The sequence below is a fragment of the Ascaphus truei genome, chromosome 2 (assembly GCF_040206685.1).
Source record: "Ascaphus truei isolate aAscTru1 chromosome 2, aAscTru1.hap1, whole genome shotgun sequence".
Classification (NCBI taxonomy): Eukaryota; Metazoa; Chordata; class Amphibia; order Anura; family Ascaphidae; genus Ascaphus; species Ascaphus truei.
This window is the reverse complement of record NC_134484.1, coordinates 63,630,202-63,652,435: the sequence shown is the minus strand read 5'-3', so window position 1 is coordinate 63,652,435 and position 22,234 is coordinate 63,630,202. Positions and strand designations below refer to the sequence as shown.

The 22,234-nt window shown below is 40.5% G+C and overlaps 1 protein-coding gene across 6 annotated transcripts in view; it reads left to right on the top strand.

Annotated features, from left to right (window-relative positions):
• The window catches only part of GRHL2 (grainyhead like transcription factor 2), a 149,904-nt gene that overhangs the window by 34,342 nt on the left and 93,328 nt on the right, over window positions 1-22,234 (top strand). For all 6 annotated transcript variants that reach the window (XM_075582578.1, XM_075582577.1, XM_075582582.1 and 3 more), the window contains exons 2-7: window positions 6,847-7,033; window positions 8,907-8,974; window positions 10,728-11,118; window positions 12,327-12,382; window positions 14,331-14,484; window positions 17,924-18,035. In XM_075582578.1, coding sequence (XP_075438693.1) covers window positions 6,847-7,033; window positions 8,907-8,974; window positions 10,728-11,118; window positions 12,327-12,382; window positions 14,331-14,484; window positions 17,924-18,035 — 968 coding nt within the window. The remainder of the gene's footprint in view (window positions 1-6,846; window positions 7,034-8,906; window positions 8,975-10,727; window positions 11,119-12,326; window positions 12,383-14,330; window positions 14,485-17,923; window positions 18,036-22,234) is intronic.

Here is a 22,234-nt window from a genome sequence, read left to right as displayed (position 1 = left end):
ATATAATTTATTTAGTTATAAAATGTTTCACAAAGAAATAATATTTTGTTACCTGTATGTCCCTTATAATATCAATACATGGTTCCACGTTATATTTACAGATATTTCATGGACCGTTAGAGACAATATACTATGTTATGGGTGTATTTAACAGTTGCAGACTAGATTAAAATGTGAGACAGTGAGGTAGTTGATCTACACAATGTGCCTGGAATCATTAGAAAACAGAAGGCCCCGTTGACTGGTGTAATCACATTCTGCGTGTTCTACATGTGTCTTGATATGAAAATCTGTATATTCTTTTATCTATTTATTTTTTAATAAAAATTACAGCATGTCGGTTACAAAAACTGAAAGCGATGAAAAGGAAATGACAACCATGCTTTTGTGACTGTTTGTATTCCCACCCCCCCCCCCCAAATCCAGATCTTCAATCACTAAACTATTACAACTATGATGTGTATAGCAAAACATTGCTTCCCTTAAAGCAGTTTATATTAATAGCGCTGTCTACTCCAGAGATGATTATCTTGTAAGAAAAGCTGCAGAACGTTTGGTAATAAACAATGAAAAGCTGCATGTGTGATTCCTTGATTTATCTTACATGTTTAACAAATGGAATTGTAGTTACACAGCGCTTTTCAATGATGTGTGTGTATTTTTTAATGTATATAGCGCCAACAGTGTACTCGGCACTGTACAAAAGATAAACGACGATACAAGGAATTCTAATACACATAAGACATATAAAAGGAAATCCGTGCCCCGAAGAGTTTTTAATCTAAAGGGGCACGGAAATGCACCCAATGCACCCAAATGGGCGGTTAATCCAATAATGTTAATAGTAGTTAGAACCCGTTTGGGATGGTTAACCCGTAATGGAGTGACATAAATCACCCCCTTAGTGGTATGTCAGGAGACTCGGTAAATGTGACTGTTGGTGTGGGCCAGTAACCATGAGTCCAGGCTATTTAATTATACTTCGGAAGCATTTATAATGTTACGTCTGTGAACTGTGGTGGAATCCTGGCCGATCATTTCTGGAACTCTGTTCTGTTCAACAACCGCTGTAGGGCGAGAAGAGAAAAAACGCCATTATTATGTTCTAGTTGCATGACGAGCAGTGTCACAGAGAGTATAAAAGACAGTGATGATACAGCATGTCAAGTAGCTGAAGCTTCAATTGAACCTTGTGTGTAAAATACATGTAGCCCTGGTAAGAAATGGGGCTATAGTTCTATCCTCCTCCTGGTATAATCCCTGGTAAGGGCAGGTTGCCAGGAGTTATCATGGGTTTCCCCCACTTCAAGCACTTGCCCTTAGTGGTGGAGGTAGGTCACCTGACTCTGTGTCAAAGCAAGAGACACAGGGGCGGTGCCTGCTGAGATCATAAAAGAGCAGTGCATTTCCTATTTAGTGTGTGTTCTGTCAGTCTGACAGTAGTGATAGTGTGTTAGTGAGGAGAGGAGTGATCAGCTCATGAGTAGAGCTGATCTAGCTACAGTTAGTGAGGTGGAACCAAATACCTCTCACCCTGCATAGAGGGTGAGGGAAGAGCTAGCCCCACTCTGGGTGCCCTTTGGTCCAGAGTGGTGGCAAGGAACATCACAAGGGAGAACAGTTAGTGGACTGTACATCAACTGTACCTGTCGGCTGCTGCCCAAGAGAATAAAGAGACTGCTGCTTTTAAAGATAATCCGTGTTTGAGACTGGAATCTCTCATCCCTGTGGGGAAACTCTGTGGTAAGGATTCCACCCCGCATTCCTGGGACTTACTATAAATGGAGGCGCTGCACCATTGAATGAGAACGAAGGCATCCACCCCAGTAACCTGTTCCTGTTATCCCCCATGTCATTGCGGGAGACTCGGGCCCTCCTGTTGCCAGCAGGTATGCACTACACAGAGACACCTAGCCAGACCCCAGAACACCTTAGGGGATCCGATCTGCGATTATGGGGGGGGAAGATGGGCTAGATACATATGAAAACATTTACACTCTATCTGTATGTACATCTATAGTCTATCTCATAAGTACCAATCATACCGAAAAGCTATACTGTATATAGAAAATATTTTTGTCTCACTCTCTACATTTTGTTCATTTCCCAGTAAACCAAAAGCCTGAATATCCATTCTACAGTATTTAATGTAGCATTCTTCACTCTTTGTTTAAGTTCACCTTTTGAATGATCACTCTGTTTATATGGTGGGGTCTGGCTAGGTGTCTCTGTGTAGTGCATACCTGCTGGCAACAGGAGGGCCAGAGTCTCCCGCAATGACATGGGGGATAACAGGAACAGGTTACTGGGGTGGATGGCCCATCTGCAGAAATGCTCTTATACTGGTGTAGCCCTGTTTCCTAGTGAACACAGGCCGCTACCGTATGCTGTGTAACCTGTAGGCTCACAGGGCCTACGCCTCTGCCACGGAGAGCCTGGTGCACGCGCAATACTTGTTACTTGGTGCAGCGCCTCCACCTGCGACAGCTTCCGCCAGAGGGGAAGTGGTTCTTCGCAGGACACTATGTACATCAACACACACACACAGCAATATAACCAACCAATAACTTTACTAGCATGAATGGAAATTGCGTAGCCTCTCTCTCTCTCCAACAGGTGTCCCTCCCTAGAGGGGACACTATACACTTGCGTCTCGCAGGACGCTCACTTCCCTCCTTCACCGGGTGATCCCACCCTAGATCTAGTTCCCTCCTTCACCGGGTGATCCCACCCCGTGTCCAGTTCCCTCGTGCAATATCCCCACCACCCTCAAGTGAGACAATGAACCTGTGTGTGTGACTGCGCAGCCACTGTGTCCTGAATAAATGGTGATACTTGGTGCACTTGTAGTTTACCTGCCGGGCACTCCAGTACCTGGTCCTGCAACAGTCTTCACAAAGGATCTGTGAGGAGCCGAGGTGACGTCGCCATAGGCGTCCGGGGGGATCCCACCCAGACGCACAGCAGCGGAGTCTGAGCCCAGACCTTCCGCGGAATAGGTAATGTCTCTGTTAGCGATACGTACACAGTAAGGGAACCGGAACCTATCTAGGGCCAATCCCTATCTCGGCTTCACACTACTGGGGCTCAGGGCCTGGGGTATAAGGCCTAGGTAGGGGCCTCCCTACACCGGAGCTCCTTCTCCTTCCTCCTCCCGCTAGCTCTGAGCAACGTGCGCGCCCTCCGACCCCTATATCCTCCTTCCTTCCTCCCAACCACCCGATTGGTCCCCTGGCGTCACCTGGTCCCGCGGGGCTGCTGGGACTCGTAGTTACCTATGCTCCCCCCTATGGGAGCTACTCCTCCTTCGCGGGCTTTGGCTGCTATGCCCGCGCATGCGCGACCTCCTGCTCCACACCTACTGCGCCTGCGCCAACTCTCAACATGGCGGCGCCCTGATAACGCGGAACCTCCGGTATACCGGAGCGTTCCCTGCCCTGCTGCAACTCTCCCACCCGACAACAACAAATGCGGGCGAGGGGAGCCCGGCTACACTGGTATATTCCTTTACATCTGTTGGAAAGATGGTCTATGTTCATGTGTTTGCAGAGATTATGCCCTGCACATAACCAAATAACAGCCAGAGATGTTTTAATATCTTCAAATGCAATCTGCCATTTTTGTGTGTGCATTTTTAAAAAAATGCTGCCAACATCATTAATTTCAGCAAAATATTTGGCATCTCTAGTAACCACAATAAAGGAAATAGGGGGCAGGGGCGGGGTGAGGTCCGGAGGCTCTTCAGCTCCCTCCTCCGGTTGGGTGGAAGTTGGATCTCGGTGCTGACAGGAGGAGGAAGAATATGGCAGACAGTGACCCCTGGGCTGCTGCATGGGAAACCGGGAAGCCGCAGCACCAGCACACCGCAACCTACAAGGGCGGGCATCCTAACCATTGGGCCCCTAGGCACGTGCCTAGTGGGTAATCTGGCACTGCTAGGGGGGCAAATGATTCAAAGATTGTATTACTCAAAAAGCTCAATCCTTCATTTACACAGAGGATGCACGGTCTTTGGGTGTCAAAAAGTCTTTCGGAAGGCATTGGAAAGGGTATTAATGAGGCAGTCCCTCCTATGACCAAAATAAAGCAATGGCAGTGACCAGTGTCAGATTTTTAAAAAAATCTACCCATAGGCACTTACCTGGTGCCGCCCCCCTCCGCCACGCTGTCCCGTTGCTAAGATGCTGTGTGATGACACGTTGCTGGTCGCGCATGTGGGATTCGCGCTTGCCGGCCACGCATGTATGATCAGCACTTGCCGACTGCTCATGCGGCAATGGTGCACACGCAGTTGGCAAACGCCAACTGTGAATGCCGCCCCCAAATTCTGCCACCCCAAAATGTTGCTGTCCAGGACCTAATGGGAAATCCAGAACTGGTAGTGGTGACCTGTTGCAGCAGTTATACAGATGATTGACATCTTTTGAAAGACATGTAGAAGTATTTTAAATAATTATTTAAAGTTGGGTTGTAAACCTGTAAGTTGAGACTTGGGAGTGGTTCAGTTTACTCTGTTTAGTCTATTTTGTGTGATATCACCAAGTTCTGAACAGAAACGTATTTCTCGTCATCTTTTTTTAATTAATTTTTGTTTGTTTTTTAACCCTCTAAGTGCTTCATGACACAGCTGCACATCGTGGGGTTTGGCATACCAGGGGATTTCAGCTCATTTTCTAGGGGAGATTACGATCTAGCTGGCAGAGGAACAAACTAGGAGGAATCCTCTTCCGTTCTTGTCAAAAGTTTTGCCCTGGTTCCTCTGAGGCAGAATGCTGTATTAACCCTTTTGGTGTCAAATAGTCAATTTTTTCCCCTTTTAAACATAAGGTTCCTCAGGGCTGAACTGCTACATTCACAGCTCCAGGTCCCCCTGATTGACTATATTTGATGTTTTAGTTTTGCCACAAAGATGGCTGTGTGTTGCTCAATTGGAAGCTGCAGTTTCTTCTCATGATGATGTCACAGCTTTCTATTGGCCGCCAAAGTGAGGCTGACCTTAGTGGCCATATTGTTTCTCCCGGACAAGAATTATGGTAATGTCATTTTAAAATGAGATATATCCGAATCTAAAGGATCATCATAACTTGTAATGCCACAGTTCTGAGGGACCCCTTGTTTCAAAGAAGGTTAAAAAATATATATACTGTACATACATATGTAAAAAGAATTGCAGCACAGATTACTGCTTTAGTAGGGACTGTGGTTGAGTAACACTACCCCATTCTGAGACCCCAATAAGAAATATAGCTATAATTTCCAATGAAACCAAAACCGCTAAATGTTTGCTGGAGGAGTATCATTACATTTGTTTAGGGAAGAGAATGAAATTAATTGCATTGCAAGGAGGGAATGTGCATGTGATTGACCCTTATAAAAGTCACGTTTTCTCTTTGTAATACAAACCATTTCCGGTTGTTTGGTGGATTTCTACTCTGGGGCTTGTAGATTTCACTTACAAATTGCCTTCTTGGCAATAGTGGTTGTTGTCTGGTTCACTTCTCTCATTTCTTAGCATACAGAAATTAGGAATGGTTTGTTTGTTTTGACCCGGAGACTCTCATTTTTTAGGTAGGCTAATTGATTTATGGGTTTGCAATGGAAGGATGTCTGTATTCCTCTGTTTCACACTAACGTTTGTCACTGAAGTTGATTTAATGTGCAGACTTGTTTTTTAGACTAGTGCAGGTTCACTTGTGGGTTGAGTTCATACAGTATGTACTTTAGATGTTCTTTGTAACCCTGGCTAAAATAGGCTACTACCTTGCCCTACTCTCTTATATGTCAGTCTTAAGCTTGCTAATACTGTTGTTACGCAGTTTTTCAACAACTAAAATTGACTTGTGTGTTACTTGACTACTTTTTATTGACATAGGCCTGCCATTAAAGGTAAGATAATATTCTAGCCTTCCCTTATGCTAAATTAATAAAGATATTACTTGACACATAATACATAAAGCTTGGCCCCCTTCAGAAGCACTTACCAAAAGGCCCTCCTACTGTCTCTGTATGTTCCTCCTACATACTGTACCAATTAGATTGTAAGCTCCTTGGAGCAGGGATTCCTCTTCCTAAATGTTACGTCTATGTCTGAAGCACTTTTTCCCATGATCTGTTATTTATATTATTTGTTATTGATATGATTACCATGTGTATTACTACTGTGAAGTGCTATGTACATTTATGGCGCTATAAAAATAAAGACATATACAATACAATACAATTTACACTTTTACACACTTTCGGCTTCATTCATTCATTATTTTAAAATATAAAATGTTAATTCTGCTTCAAATCTGGTTCATATTGTTAAGGTGTGCAGTTTATTGCACTCATTTAATATCTAATTCATATTATTTTATTATTGTTCAATGCTTTTTATATAAAAATGCTGTATACAGATATAATTTGTAAATGAACTAATCTGTTAAACGCGAACCATTTATGCATAGTAAAAATAGAGTAAGATGTGATGAGAAATCGGTGTTAATGTCCTAGTGCTTACTGTTTTCTGTATACTTCTGAGTATACAGTAGTACCATAAGTACTTTCTGTTCAGGACCAGTAGGCATTCATGTTACATGGCAAGCAGACAAATATTACCACCTTTTTAATTTAATGCAAAGAATGAAAACATGTATTGCATGGGAATAAATGAACTGGCCTTTAATTAATTTCAGCACATCGATTGACTATATAGGCATATTAATAAATCCCACCTTTCCAATAACAATACCATTTATAATAATAATAATAAAAACATGTGTACAACAGCAATGTCTTTTATATTAAAAAAAAAAAAAAAGCAGCTAAAATGTTTTATTTTTTTTATTTTTTATATATCTATAGTAAAAGGCTTCTGGTCTTGGTTTCCAATGAATCATCCTTCAATACTCGACGTGCTTACACAAGTGAGGATGAGGCCTGGAAGTCTTATTTGGAAAATCCATTGACAGCGGCGACAAAGGCAATGATGAGTATAAATGGAGATGAAGACAGCGCTGCTGCACTTGGCCTTTTGTACGATTATTACAAGGTAGATCAACTTTGCATCCTAATACTATTTTACATTTTGACTTCTGAACCATCATTTGGAGCAGTGCTCTTCAGCTAAGATTTCCCACAGATTCGGTGTAGGTTGTGATTTAGCAGATGCACATAAATGTCATCTAGGAAGAACTCTAAAATGCACCGTGCTTTCAAAACATCTTAGGCTTCTTCTTCGAGTGTACTGTTAAGGATTCCTAAATGTAAACATTGGGAGAAATGTGGAGAGGCATTCAAAGCTTCTCCCCGTCCTCGGGTAATCTCCTTCTTGCTGGTGAGATTACTACTGTCCCACTTCTGTCTTGAGCATCTGAAACTTTCTGTAGCAGAGGGGAAGAGTAGGACAGTAATAATGTTCGCACTGACAGGAAGCGGCTGACCAGAGGGGTCACAGAGGAGCTTGAACACAGCATTCCTTGATCCCTCCACACCGGGAGAGAATGAAGGAGAGAAAGTGGACTGTGGGCTTTGGGTGTGGCCCCAGAGCAGAATGTTGAAGAGCCAAGATTTATTGTACTAAATCCTTTCTCTGAACCAGTAGCGGAAGTGGTAACTGATATCTGTAATAACACTACCTAGGCTCCTTGTTCTGAAAACGGAATTGTGTTTGCCAATGCATGAATATACTGTAACTGATTCCGTGTTCCAGAACATTGTGACCTAGCATTGCCACTTTATATATCCCTGCAAGGTGTCATGCAAAGACTGGAGGAATGTTGCTTCTCTGATCACCCAGGGAAAAAGGTTTAACAGGCAAGAGCAAATCACAGACTGGTTTCTAATAAAAAATAATAATAATTTTTTACTTACAATTTATACATATATCATGCACTGAACTAAAGAAGAGTTAATGATTTATACTTTAAAAATATACAGTGTACATTACAATTTATTTGAAACCATGTTATACACATTAATCCTTTAGAAACTACACAAACAATATTTAATATCATTCAAAAAAGTCTGTTGCCTGCATCAGATGTATCGAGCCAAAAACCCCATTGAAAGCAACAGGATCCTTTGTTTGTATCGACATGTGGGATAAAATATTTTCTGAAGGGGGAACTCATTTCCCTCCCCCCTTGAGCATTGCATCAGCTTTACTTTTATACAGTATACTCCATCATAGTATCACGTTTCATAGTTATTTCCCCCCTCCATTCCCTCCCAGTATAATGAGGGAGAATAAACCCCTGGCTATAGAGCACTAGATACAGGGGGGAGGGAGATGGTGCTGATAACCTGCAATAGGGCTAATTGTGGCACTATCAAAGTTTAATGAATGACCTTTTAGCGTGCTGAGTTGCATTGTTGTTTATTACTATTAATATGTTGAAAAGCCTAGATATTTATTATGGACTCTGTTAAACGGCAAAATAAATACATGTGTATATATAAAGGATCATGCGGTTCAGCCACTGTAAATTGTCATTGTGATTTATTCCGAATGAACGTTTACATGCTGAGGAACATGTCAGAGCAGGGAAACACATGAAATAACACGATTATTTTTATGTAGACTAATTCTTGCACAAGCGTTTTAAAGGAAACCCTTTGTTAGAAGGCTCTGTGCACGGAGATGAACTCCATTTCTCATTTTCATCATTTTCTCTAGCGATCTGGAATTTCGTTCACTAGGAGGTGTATTGACATACTCTTCATCATCCTACAGCATGTTCATTGTGCGTGAAGAAGACTTGGACTGTTATCATTCGGTCACTACCAACATGAAAGACTGCTTTAAAGTGGTCTGCTGCTTTACGAATGTGGGGGAAAAAAGAACATACTTTTTCATTGTTGGTCACTTAAATTGTTTCTATGCTATGAGCGATACTGATCTAATGTTCCCATGCTATTTTCAGGTTCCTAGGGATAAAAGGTTGTTGTCTTTAAACAAATTAAATGAAGTACATGAAGAACAAGATAAGAGGTAATGTATTGGAGAAGAAAATCGAACACCTTTTATTATAATAAAACTCCTATTCAGATGTGGTACCACTGTCCTTTTGGCTTATGCTTTATATCTTCCTGGCTTATTCTGCATCATCAACTACATGGTTTCTATGACAGAACAGTGGGGGAGGGGGACAGGGAAATAAACGATAACATTTTTGACTTGTCACAAGAAAAAACATTTTTTGACTATTGTAATACTTGTAGGTATGGGAATAAGAAATAATGTATTTTGCCGCCCCAAAAAGTAATCTGCTTTGAAAAGGAATTTTATTCAGGAGGATTTTTACCAGAAAATTCTTCTGCTCTTTCTCTAACTCTGAAAAATCCAGTGACTAAAGGCAAAAAATACTTGGTTTTCTTTTTTCCAAAAAATGCCATATTTAGTGATAAGAAAACTCATAAAACCCAAAGGCTATTTCACTCCGAGATAAGGCGTAAAAACATGACATGTTGCACTAAATGCTTACAAAATAAAAATAAATGTCATTATATGGAGTTTTGATCTTAATGCATTTCTGGTATTGATCAGCGCCTTTGGCCATCTTGGAGTTTGCCGTCTATTGTGACATTTCCAACGTTCGCTTTGCCTACGGTTTGCTGCTACTTTTTGAAAAAGCTAAAAAATGCAAGAATATTCAATCTAAACTTTTACTCTTAAAAATACAACTTTACAACTTTAAAAATACAACTTTAAACAACACGTAAAGAGAGACACCAGTGCACAAAATTTAACACACCTGAGATACGTGGGAAATATGTGAATTTCAAATCATTTAAATATACTTTGTGTATATATGTATGTATGTGTATATATATATATATATATATATATATATATATATATATATATATATATATACATACACACACAAAGTATATTTAAATGATCTGAAATTCACATATTTCCCTCGTATCTCAGGTGTGTTAAATTTTGTGCACTGGTGTCTCTCTTTACGTGTTGTTTAAAGTTGTATTTGGAGTGCTATACAAGTCACTGGGGACTCTAGTGAAACAAGACTCTTTCTTCTCTCCTCTTTCTCTCGGTCTCCCATCTCTTAAAGTCTACAGTATATTTCCGGGAAAGCTCCATCTGGCAAAATTCAAAGTTTGATCAAAAATTTATTTTTAGAACTTCATATTTCGTTAAGCAATCTCCCCACAAACTTTTGTAAAAGTTGGAAAGTTTGAGGTTCGCAAAAGGGAGTCATTTTTTGCCATGTTGGCAAAGTTAGGCGAAAAGGTTGCACATTTCTATTGCATACCCCTCGGTGACCACTAGAATTAAAATTGCCACATCTTATCCCAAATTAAATAGTACAGTAAAGGAGAACAAAAAAAATCCAATATCCATTTGCTTCCAAAGTAATTATAAACCATCATTCGCTAAATAGTTACTGTCAAAGTGTATAACTGCAAACTTAATTTTTTCCCCAGGATGCACATATAAAATACAGTAACATACTAATATTGGTTGATAAAAGTCCATCGTTCAACCTCTTGCTACGTTCTAACTTTGGGAGATGCTTTCATTATATGTACCCAATGAAAGGCAAACGGAAAATTAGAAAATGTTGCACTGTGGTTTTTTAGCTATGAACGATTGAATCTTTCACGGGAAGCCAATACATTGAGGAATTCTTTAAACGTACTTACTGCATACTTTTTCACAACTTTTTCATACTTTTGACTGCCTCTGCCATTAAAATAATATTTTCATTGTTTTACAGAAATTGTCTTCCAAGTAGTGACAGCCCAGGTAACCTGAGTCCTGGAGAAAACCGGGTACACGTTTTAAAGACGGTGCCAGTCAACCTTTCCCTCAGCACAGAGCCTGTAGAGTCTTCCAAGAGAGAGCAATACAGCAGCACAATGTCTGAAAGTCCAACATCCGTTCCTGCTTCTGGGGTCACGGTGGTCAAAGCAGAAGAGTTCACACCAGTGTTTATGGCACCTTCAGTGCCTTACAGAGGAGATAGTGAAGAACCCAGAGGGGTTATCTTTGAGCAGACACATTATGGAGTGCACAATATTGCTACGCATACAGACTACCTTAAGGATGATCATCGCAGTACTCCTGACAGTACTTATAAAGAAAGTTTTAAAGAAGGAGTTACAGATGTAAGTTTTTTTGTTTGTTTGTTTTGTGAACATGATGGAAGGAGGTTGGGTTCCTTGAAATTGGCTCCAGGTGAGGGGGAGAACCAGAAGAAGCGACTAACAGATTATTCTGGAGATAAATATATAGAAGAGGAGAGATCTTGTTCTAGGAAGTCATCAGAGAGCGAGACATGTAGGGTGGCGGATGCAATACAAAACTGCCATAATGGTCATGGAGTATTGGTCACCTGTTATGGACTATTATGCCTTTTAATGGGGCCACACGAGAAATGTTCATGCATGTAACAGTGTGTACAGAAAAATGTAAACCCACGTACAGTATGCTCCATGTGTCCTGCAGGTGATTGAAAACGGTTCATATTTCTCGTGATTTTGGGTTTAGAAAGACTTTATTGATGGCTGTGAGTTGCGGGTATAATAGAGAATGGAGGACGCAGAAACATTCAATATGGTTAATGCACAACTAGCAATGCAACCACGTGTTATCCCTCTTCTCACCATATTGGACAGTGTCCATAGTGGGAATAGCATTGCGTAGCAAGGAAAATGGGTATGAATTTAGACCCAAATGTTATAATGTTTTTGCTTTGACTCATCAGTAATTGCCTTGTGTTGACATTGCTTGAATCGAGAGTCCAATGGGTATACATCCCAGTTACAGATGATTTCTCCTTTCTATGTTTTCTGCTGTGAGTACATCAACATCCAAGGTTTTTAAACTGGTTCAGTATGTAGTAACAATTGCATTCTTATTTTGCTAAATAGCACAAAATCAATATTTTGATAAATAGATACATAATTTTTATGGGACACGTCTACTCAACTCAAAAATAAACAAATTTATCCACATTTTAAAATAAATGCTGTGAGCATAGTCTGTTATGGATTTGCTACAAACTCTTATTTAGAGAAACCCATGAATGTGTCTGCACAATGAATTTAGTTCAATGAATGAAATACTTAAATCATATGTGATGAATGAATTCATGTGTAGAGATGTGGGCAGAAATATTTCACCCTAAGATAACCTCTTTGGTTGCAAAGATTGAGACTTAACTCTGTACCAACTTGCATTCTCCTGCTATTTCTTGAGAATAGATCCTAGATATTTTGGTTCAACTTTGGCTTTAATATAATTTAACCATCTAATCTCCATTTAGGTCACGTTTTTTTTCCACTAAAGTTACTGATTTCTTTTGTGTTCTTAGAAATACCGCAGTTCTTCAGTAGGAGCAGAAGAATTCATGTATGATCAAACAGCAAGGTATGTTGCAAATTTATTTTTACTATGTTATACAATTTGCTGACTATGACAAACAAAAAAAATCAGACATTTTTATGACAAAAAAAAAAGGAAGTAAAATATTGTGAAAATATCCCACATGGGTTTTTCGGATAATAAATATGTGAAATACATTTTAGGTACAAACGTCAAAAGGTCTTCTAGAAGTAGATTAAAACAATTAGTGGTAGTAAGGGGAGATGCCTACAGTACAGTAATTTTAAAAAAGGGGATAGAAGTGTGTTTTTTTATTGTTGTTTGTTTTTTTAAGTAGATTCATCACATCTGAAGACGACAAATAAAATAATCTGTTTTTATTATGATTATCATATAGCACAGAACATTTATTAAATGGCATTACAACGTACATATTAGTTAAACAATGAAATACAAGATCAGTGCAAGGGTACGTCACACATTCTTTCCATTTAAGTATGTAGCCTGAAATGAAGAGGTTACTATACAGGCCAATAGAATTCATGTAAGTGACAGTGTAAATGCAGAACAACAAAGAAAAGGTGCTATCTTTGTAGTAGATTATTAAGTAACTATGATTTTGATGCACAGTGGCATAGTGTTAATTATTGATATAGCAATTTAATTTATTGAAATTGGGTGGCTGCCTCGCATTCAGAGATGGAGTTCAGTAAAGAATAAAGCCATCAGAAAGGGGAAAGAACCATAGATACAGATATAGTGGAGAGAAGGAATGCTTGGGTCACTCGAGACCAAAGAAAGAGGTAAGCGAGAAAATGAGAGGTCCAGGAATTAGTGATCATCCTGACAGTTGGAGTCAAAAAGGACTAATTGTGAGAGTTTTACAGACAGAACATGAACAGCGAAGCATGTAATCTGAGAAAAAAGTTGAGTTGGTGGAAGCGGAGGTAGTAGGTGAATTAATAGATGATAGCCGTATATAGAGAGAGAGGAAAGGTGAACCGCTTGTGCTTCAAAGGTTGAGAATGGAAGGGAAGATTGTGTTGCAAAAAGCTGATGGTACCAGGGGAGTATAGCAGGAGATCCACACCCCCACCACAATCTGCAGGGTGTGTGAGAGAAAAATGTACAGTGGATGAGGAAGCCTCCAGTGCTGTCTCAGAAGCAGAAAACAGACAAGTGAAGAAAGTGAGTAGTTATGGACAACTAGGACGAGCATTCATTCTAGAAAGCACATTAAAATAGGAGTATTTCAAGCTTGGCACTTAGTTGAGGTTAAATACTTTGAAAACTCTTGATGGGTTACAGGAGGACAGGTGCATTTGTGGTTCTGGGTAAAGTGCCCATTACTTGGAGTATTTTTATCGACTGACACGGGCATAATATGAAAAAATTATATGTGGTCACAAGTGTTCTATTTGGGGAGATTGAAATGTTGATTAAAGGTCATATTTACTAAGCAATGTTCTGCCATAAAACACTATCCGGCGCTGGAAGACTCCTCATCATGACACTCACCTAAATTTAATCTATTAAACAGTGAAAAGCGATGAATTCACTTTGGTCTTAAGAGGGAATGCCGCTGTAATACACTCCGGATATGCAGAATAGGACTGTACCAGATTAGCAAATTCTGAATAAAAGTTTATAATCTTCTACAGTACAGTCATTTTAAACGAGGGAGTAGGTGTTTTTTTTTTTTTTTTTTTTTTTTTTAAAGTAGATTCGTTACATCTGAAGTGAACAAATAAAATCTGTTTTTATTATGATTATTATATAGCACTGAATATTTACTTATGGCTTTACAAATGTATTATATTATTACTGTATTTCAAATTAAAATTAAATGGCAGACAAACTAGCTGACCTAAATGAACATTACTTGCAACTTCTGTAATTCTTATATATTTTTATAAACTTGAGAAGAAAATATGTTTGAGAGATGCAGCTGCCAGATGTGTTGATTTTGATTTCTGTTTTGTGCCCACTGTAGCACGTTTCAGTATACTCTAGAAGCTACAAAATCTCTGCGGCAAAAACAGGGCGAGGGGCCGATGACCTATTTAAACAAAGGACAGTTCTATGCCGTCACTCTGAGTGAAACTGGAGCCAACAAGTGTTTCAGACATCCCATCAGCAAAGTCAGGGTATGCAAAATCTGTTGTAAAATCTGATACGAACTGTTCAACTTGTATTATTATCTCATTTGAGGAAGTGATTTTTGTGACAGAGTAAATATTGTGAAAGACTGTTGTCACTAGCCTGATATCTGCATTTTTTTTGTTCACTAAATAACCGGGCTTGCAGTCTGTATGTGTTTTTGCTACTGAATGAGATGATGTTTTTTTCAGTAATAAAAGCATTGGTAACAACTCGAACATCCTGGTTTTTTCCCCCAAGACATTTGTCTCCAGCTACAGTGTAAATATAAATGGTGTACATTGTACACATAACCAAAAATCTGATAAAAGGTATGTTTGCTTCTGAAGAGTAGGAAATGTACATAAATCATTGTAATTTGACCCATTTTCTGATGACGGCCTACAATGGAATGCTAAACTATAGGAAGAAGTCTTAGGCCGTGATTATACGAACCGCGATGGCGTGTGCGGTGCGAACAAGAAACCTCAATCCTATGAGGCCATGCATAGTGCGCGCGACCGTACACACGATGAGGCGTGACGGCGCCACTGCGTTATGAAAAGACAAAAAAAATTGTCTTTTCAAAAGAAGGCTGCGTCACGTGAGCGTTTTAGCCAATGAGGGCGAACCTGCTTTGTGACATCACGGCCATGCTTCACCATCGCCTGAACCCCAAATCGCTTGAGCGTGGACTATAATCTCAGCCTTAGAAGAGATGGCAGGAAATGCACACAGACGGTGATAATCATTGTAACATACTTTCCATAAAAGTGTTTGATGCCAATATAATGGCATGAGATAAGTATACATTGAAGCTTGGGCGAGGTGGGGTACCACAGAAGAGAGGGTTTACTGAGTAGACTGGGTGACCAAGGATGGCGTCTTCTGACAAGTTATGGTTCTCTGGGTTTTAAATAAGATTATAGTTGAACTCAGTTTGCAGATTTGAAATAAGTCATCCCATGGAGGGTCAAGTTGGCACTAAAACAATCCTATTCCTCTTTGTAATATTACAACCAGATATCTAGTCAACAATAGCTTAACATCCAAATAGTTTATTTGTTCTTATGGGCCAATATTGTTTGTAACAAATTCTCTGTCCATATCTTCTCATGGATGAGAATCCAATTTTTTTTTCTCCAATATCTTTAAGACTGAAAGTGAGAACTGAAGAATAGGTCTCGATATGGACAGTAGCAGAGATGGTGTATTAGCAGTCTGAGCGAATGAGTCAGGAGACCCTTGTCTTAGTTTTGATCTCGTTTTGACTTTTTTCTCCAAGCACTCACCTCCACATCCTATACTGTTTTGGTATCTGTAACAAAGCCCCATCCTGTCTCTCTTCATACTTCTCATTACTCTTTCTCTGTTTCTTCAGCCTATGTGTCCTCATAGCCTTTCTGTATATACACCGTATGGCTCTCTACAATGTTCTCTCCTTGTCTATCTCTACACTCTAATTTTCTACTTGGGAGACTCTGGTAAATAACACTATGTCTAAAACAAAGCTCCTCGTATTTCCTCCAAAACCTGCTCCATTATTAACCTTTCTCGTCACAATAAATGACATCACCATCTATTCAGTAATCATGCGTGCTATTTAGGCATTACATTTATCTCCTATCTTGCCTCCATTTACATTCCTACTCTATATAAAAGTTTTTGTTTCCTCCACAACATTGCCAAGATCCACACTTTCCTTTGTCACTCCACAGCTAACAACCTTTATTCTCTCTGGAGTTAACTATTTTATACTACTAATCTACTGCCTCACAGCTCTCTCCATTGCAATCTACCCAAAATGCTGCAGCTAGAATCACTTCATTTTCTCCTAGGACAGTATCTACTTATCTCCTTTAAAGCCCTTTTCATGGTTTACCATAAAATGTCATATTACCGGCAGGGTTATCCTCCTCACCTTCAATGTGCTACACTTATCTGCCCCTCCCTGTGAGTTTTGATTTCTCCTTATAATCCTGTATGTCTGCTGCACTCTGCTCATTATTCTCTTCTTACCAATGCTTTCACTTCTACAGCACACTCTCACATTAAAACTTTTTCCATTTCTGTCACCTACCTGTTGGGACAGTGACAAAGACCTTTGCCTTCGGTATATGCTAAGCACATTCACTGTCTACCCTCAAGTCAAGTTTAAATCCAGACCCATTACATACAGTAGTTACATAGTAGATGAGATTGAATAAAGACACATGCTGATCGAGTTCAACCTATGTTCAAATTTGACTACGGAGAGAGTTCAATATACTGTAAATACAAATATAGGCCTAAGCATTTCAAAAGTCTGAACGTATGACTTCCCACAGAGGCACTTTCCAACCATCCTGGCCAGGCACTGACATTCATTGCATTTATACCTTCTCTTACTGTCTCTGTAACTCTCCCCACATTTCAATTCAGATTGTAAGCTCTCCGAGGCAGGGATTTCCTTTCCTATTGATTGCTTTAATTAATTTATTGTATTTAGTCCCCTGTATTTTAATGTCTATAGTGTAAATCACCCTACAAGTAAAATATGTTTAAATATATACATTTAAATTGCAGTAGCCGTGTTAGTCCAAAAAATGGGGAAAAAATGTATCACGTACTGAAGTACTAACTTATTTTTTGCTATTGCAACTGGACTAACAATTTTATATTTTAGGACAAGCATTCTAGAGCTCTACTCTCGTCCTCAGGTCAAGCAAGACTGATTTACTAACATTTCTCAGAGTTTAACAAATATGTAAAATTCAAGGTAACAATGTAAGACAAGATGAGGTAGAATTTAGATTTTCAGGTAGAATTTAGATTTAGTCAGAGGGATGGAGAGGAATGCCCTGTCTGTTTATTTACCATTCATCTGCCCCTTCGCCATTCTTTCTGATTCTACCTCATCTTGTCTTAGATTGCTACCTTGGTTTTTATATTCGTGTTAAACTCAGGTCAAGAAATACCGATTTACAGAAGTGTTTTTTTCTGGGGCAGAGAATAGAACTCTGGAAAGCTTGTTCTAAAATATCAATTGTTAGTCCAAATAAAAAAAAATTATCGCCTCATACTGGAGTCCTCATACATACATACATACATACATACATACATACATACATACATACATACATACTCCATCCTCGGCATACAGCAACGTCACATGAGCACAACCCAAGCACTCTGAATTGTAGCTATGCCACATGATCCAGAAGTGTAAGGTTGTGTTGGCATCCAAACTGCTGAAGTTCTGGCTGTCAGGTTGTTATAGCAATCTGACGCTACGGAGAGCTACCAGTCACTTGGCCACAACAAGGTAAAAAATCAGGGTCTGTTACAGTACTAATACAGGAATTCATTGTATTTGCTATTTTTAAAATGTGTGTCCTGTACCCACATAAATCATTAAGAAATGTTATTGTTTTCAAAAAGGTCATTTTTACAATCTTGTCTCTGCAGAGTGTAATAATGGTCGTATTCAGTGAAGATAAAATTCGTGATGAACAATTAAAATACTGGAAATACTGGCACTCTCGACAGCATACTGCAAAGCAGCGGGTTCTGGACATCGGTATGTAGTTATATTAATACACGTTGTCGTTTTGTATGGGGACAACGTGACATAACATGGTGTCTTTGTTTACGATAAAGTAAGGGTATGCATCCTTCTGAGCGTAACTTCTGTGATTGGCCGGCACCCTTCCTGTGGTTGGCCCATTCTGAACGGTGCGATGCAAAGAACGCCCCCATCACAACACCTTGCACCCACCACGCCCGCTCCACAACTTTTTTTTAAACTCACAGTTAATTTTTTTTTCTTTCAAGAAAAAGTTTATTTTCCAAGTACTTCTTCCTTATTCTGTTTTTAGATTATAAATAGTGTATGGATCGTTCTAAAGTAAGGTCCAAAGTGCTCTGCCTCAACACCTATTCTCTCCTAGACCCTCTACAATCTGGCTTCCGCACTGCTCACTCCACGGAAACAGCCCTCACTAAAATAACTGACGACCTCCATGCTGCCAAAGACAGAGGTCATTACACTCTGCTCATATTACTCGACCTCTCTGCAGCATTTGACACCGTGAACAACCCTCTTCTCCTTCACATTCTCCATACTCTTGGTATTCGGAACAAAGCTCTATCCTGCATCTCATCCTACCTCTCCCATCGTACTTTCAGTGTCTCTTCTGCTAACACCTCCTCCTCCTCTATTGATCTCTCTGTGGGGGTACCCCAGGGCTCTGTCCTGGGACCTCTTCTCTTTTCTCTGTACACACTCTCTCTAGGTGACCTAATAACATCTTTTGGGTTTAAATATCACCTCTATGCTGACGACACACAAATATACTTTTCAACACCCGACCTTACACCTGCTATACAGACCAAAGTTTCTGAATGTCTCTCTGCTATATCATCCTGGATGGCCCTCCGTCGCCTTAAACTCAACATGGCTAAAACAGAGCTCCTCATACTTCCTCCCAAACCTGGCCCTACAACCTCCTTCCACATTACTGTTGGAACTACGATCATTCACCCAGTAGCCCAAGCACGCTGCCTAGGGGTCACACTCGACTCCTCTCTCACATTCGCCCCTCACATTCAAAACATTTCTAAAACTTGTCGCTTTTTCCGCCGCAATATAACAAAGATATCCCCTTTCCTCTGTTGCTCGACTGCTAAAACTCTGACTCAGGCCCTCATTCTCTCCCGTCTTGATTACAGTAACCTCCTGCTGTCCGGCCTTCCTGCCTCTCACCTGTCTCCCCTACAGTCTATCCTAAACGCTGCTGCCAGAATCACTCTACTCTTTCCTAGATCTGTCTCAGCATCTCCCCTCCTGAAATCCCTCTCCTGGCTTCCAATCAAATCCCGCATCTCACACTCCATTCTTCTCCTCACTTTTAAAGCTTTACACTCTTCTGCCCGTCCTTACATCTCAGCCCTAATTTCTCACTATGCACCATCCCGACTCTTGCGTTCTGCTCAAGGATGTCTTCTTTCTACCCCCTTTTTATCTAAAGCCCTCTCCCGCCTTAAACCTTTCTCACTGACTGCCCCACACCTCTGGAATGCCCTTCCCCTCAGTACCTGACTAGCACCCTCTCTATCCACCTTTAAGACCCACCTTAAGACACACTTGCTTAAAGAAGCATACGAATAGCACTGTGGATATTCTGAACACATGATACTGTACATAAAGCTTGGCCTCCTGCAGACGCACTTACCAGAACTCCCTCCTACTGTCTCTGTACATTCTCCCTACCTACGAATTAGATTGTAAGCTCCTCGGGGCAGGGACTCCTCTTCCTTAATGTTATGTTTATGTCTAAAGCACTTATTCCCATGATCTGTTATTTATATTATCTGTTATTTATTCGATTACCACGTGTATTACTACTGTGAAGCGCTATGTACATTAATGGCGCTATATAAATAAAGACATACAATACAATACAATGTAAAACAGGTTTAGAATTTCTAGAAATCTAGCGCAGTGACAATACTTCTCTTTGTAATCCACATCAATCACTGCCAGAACTTTGAATAGATTAGATAAAGATTGGGATACCTTTCAGTGCACCTACATTACAGCTTTTCATAGGTGAAATTAGTGTACAGCGCTTTCAAAACCTCACAAGTGTCTTCTTCAAGTATATTACCTGCAATCTACATCAAATGGACTTTTCTCCAGGACCAATACAGCTCCGAGAATGTGGAACCGGACCTTTTGAGGAAAGAAATATGTGGGGTGGCTATTACTCTGGGTTGTAAGACCAGGCTGGTCATGTTTCAGGAGACTGTTCCTGTTCAGGCACAATTAAAAGAAAAAAGATCCTTAATTAAGGGAGATTGCTGTTCTAATAGATGTAAAATTCAATGAAGCCCATCTCAGAACCTTCTTGTTATATCTGTGTGTTTTTAGAATCTTCATCGCTAAATGAAGAGCGTAGTAAGCAGGAATTCCTGTACAGAAGGACTGTTTTAGTTTTATTTCCTTTAACAAGACATCACAAATGTAAACCATTATAGGTCATAGGTTGGCCCATGTTAGAAATGTGATGCCGCACCTTTGTGTAATACTTTACATATTTAATTTTTTCCTTACCTGTCCGGATGGCTTTGTACAGTGCGTTATTGTTGTGAATTGTATAGTAATGTGTATAAATAGTATTCACACATCGTACATTCCGATATTGCCACGCGTCCTCCCATACATTGTAATTTCTTTCCCGGCATTCGGTTTAGTTCCTCTTCCAACACAAACAAAAGACAGATTAAGGGAACTGTGTGTCACAGTTTTCGTGCAGTAGAACTCTTTTTTTTAACGGAACAGTTCCGTGTAGCACCAAGAGGAACAAATGTTTCTGACATATTTAACAAATTCAATCTTGGTGATTGATTAGCTTCAAAATAAAAATAAATAAATAAATAAAAAAGTGTTGACCAGTACATATCCAAAACACAGTATTATTTTATTAAAGTGACAAAATGCGTTCTAGTCAATGTTTTATTCCCCAGAAGGACCTGCTTTTATTTTCCTTGTAATTGTTACAATTATAAAAATATAATATATTCACTTCCTTTACTCCTTGACAGGGAGGGTCGTGCCTAAGGCTTCGGCGTGCCGTCAGGGGGCGGGTCAGAGGCGGGCCGGGGGCGGGCCAGTGACGTCACAGAGCTGGTTCGCCCTCATTGGGCGAACCGCTCACGTGACCGGCCCTGCGCTCCGGCAAGCGGGGAAATGTAAAATTTCCCTAAGACCTACGCTTCCGCGCGCTTGCAGAAGCGTAGGCGAGCCCCTACTAAAGCTGCTCTAATTGCGGCTGTAGGGACTCAGTGCTGAGCGGAAGCGCGCCTCAGCGCGCCTCCGCCAGCAAGCAACAACCGTGGACGAGGCCTAAGGCTACAGCCATAGTACACGTGACCAGTCCGAACAAATTCATTATGTTCAACAGTCCGGCCATACAGCGTGCGACGCGCACGGCAGGATTTGGAGGAGACCAATCCATTTGATTTTTCGCACGCGGCCGCGTCACATGAGCCGATTGAATGAGGGCGAACCTCAATTGTTCAGCCTGGTGACCTCACAGCCAAGCCTCTCCATCGCACACGTCAATGGAGGACACAAATCGCTCAGTGACAGCCGCGCAAACCAATTTCCAGGTCTGTCGTGCGCACTATGGCTGCAGCCTAAATTGTGATGTGGTGCCCATGGCTAAGTACCAGCCTGATTTTGGCAGGTGCTGTGGTAAAGGGCCCCACACTCAAGCTCAGAAGGCCCAATCAAAGCAAGAGAACATGAGAACATAGGAAGATAGAACCGATCAGATGGGGGGGGGGGGTCAGGATCAGAGCGGACCAATCGTATGAGGAGCATGGTGCTACTGGGAGGGGTAGACAGACTAAGCAAGGGGAATAGAGGGTGATTGTACTGGAACAGGTTCTGTTTATTTCTCTGTTTCCCTTTGCAGTTTTGACTGCCAGCCTTCTCCATTTTGGATGTAAACTTTACCTGCAGCTGTAATTCCCAGTGTATGTGGAACTGCTATATTTTAATTACATTCCCCTCTCCAGACTGTCAATTGCTGGTTGCCTTGACAACCTCTTTAATCCCCCTAGCTAAATGGATATTCCCTTATTCCCCTGTCTGTGTTCACAGTTAGCACAGTTCAGTCACGTTTCCTGTGTGACAGTAATATCACACTTCCTTTTCCATCCAAGCAGGCTGAGTGAGTACTTCTTTTGCTATTTACTCCCTTGCAAAGCAAT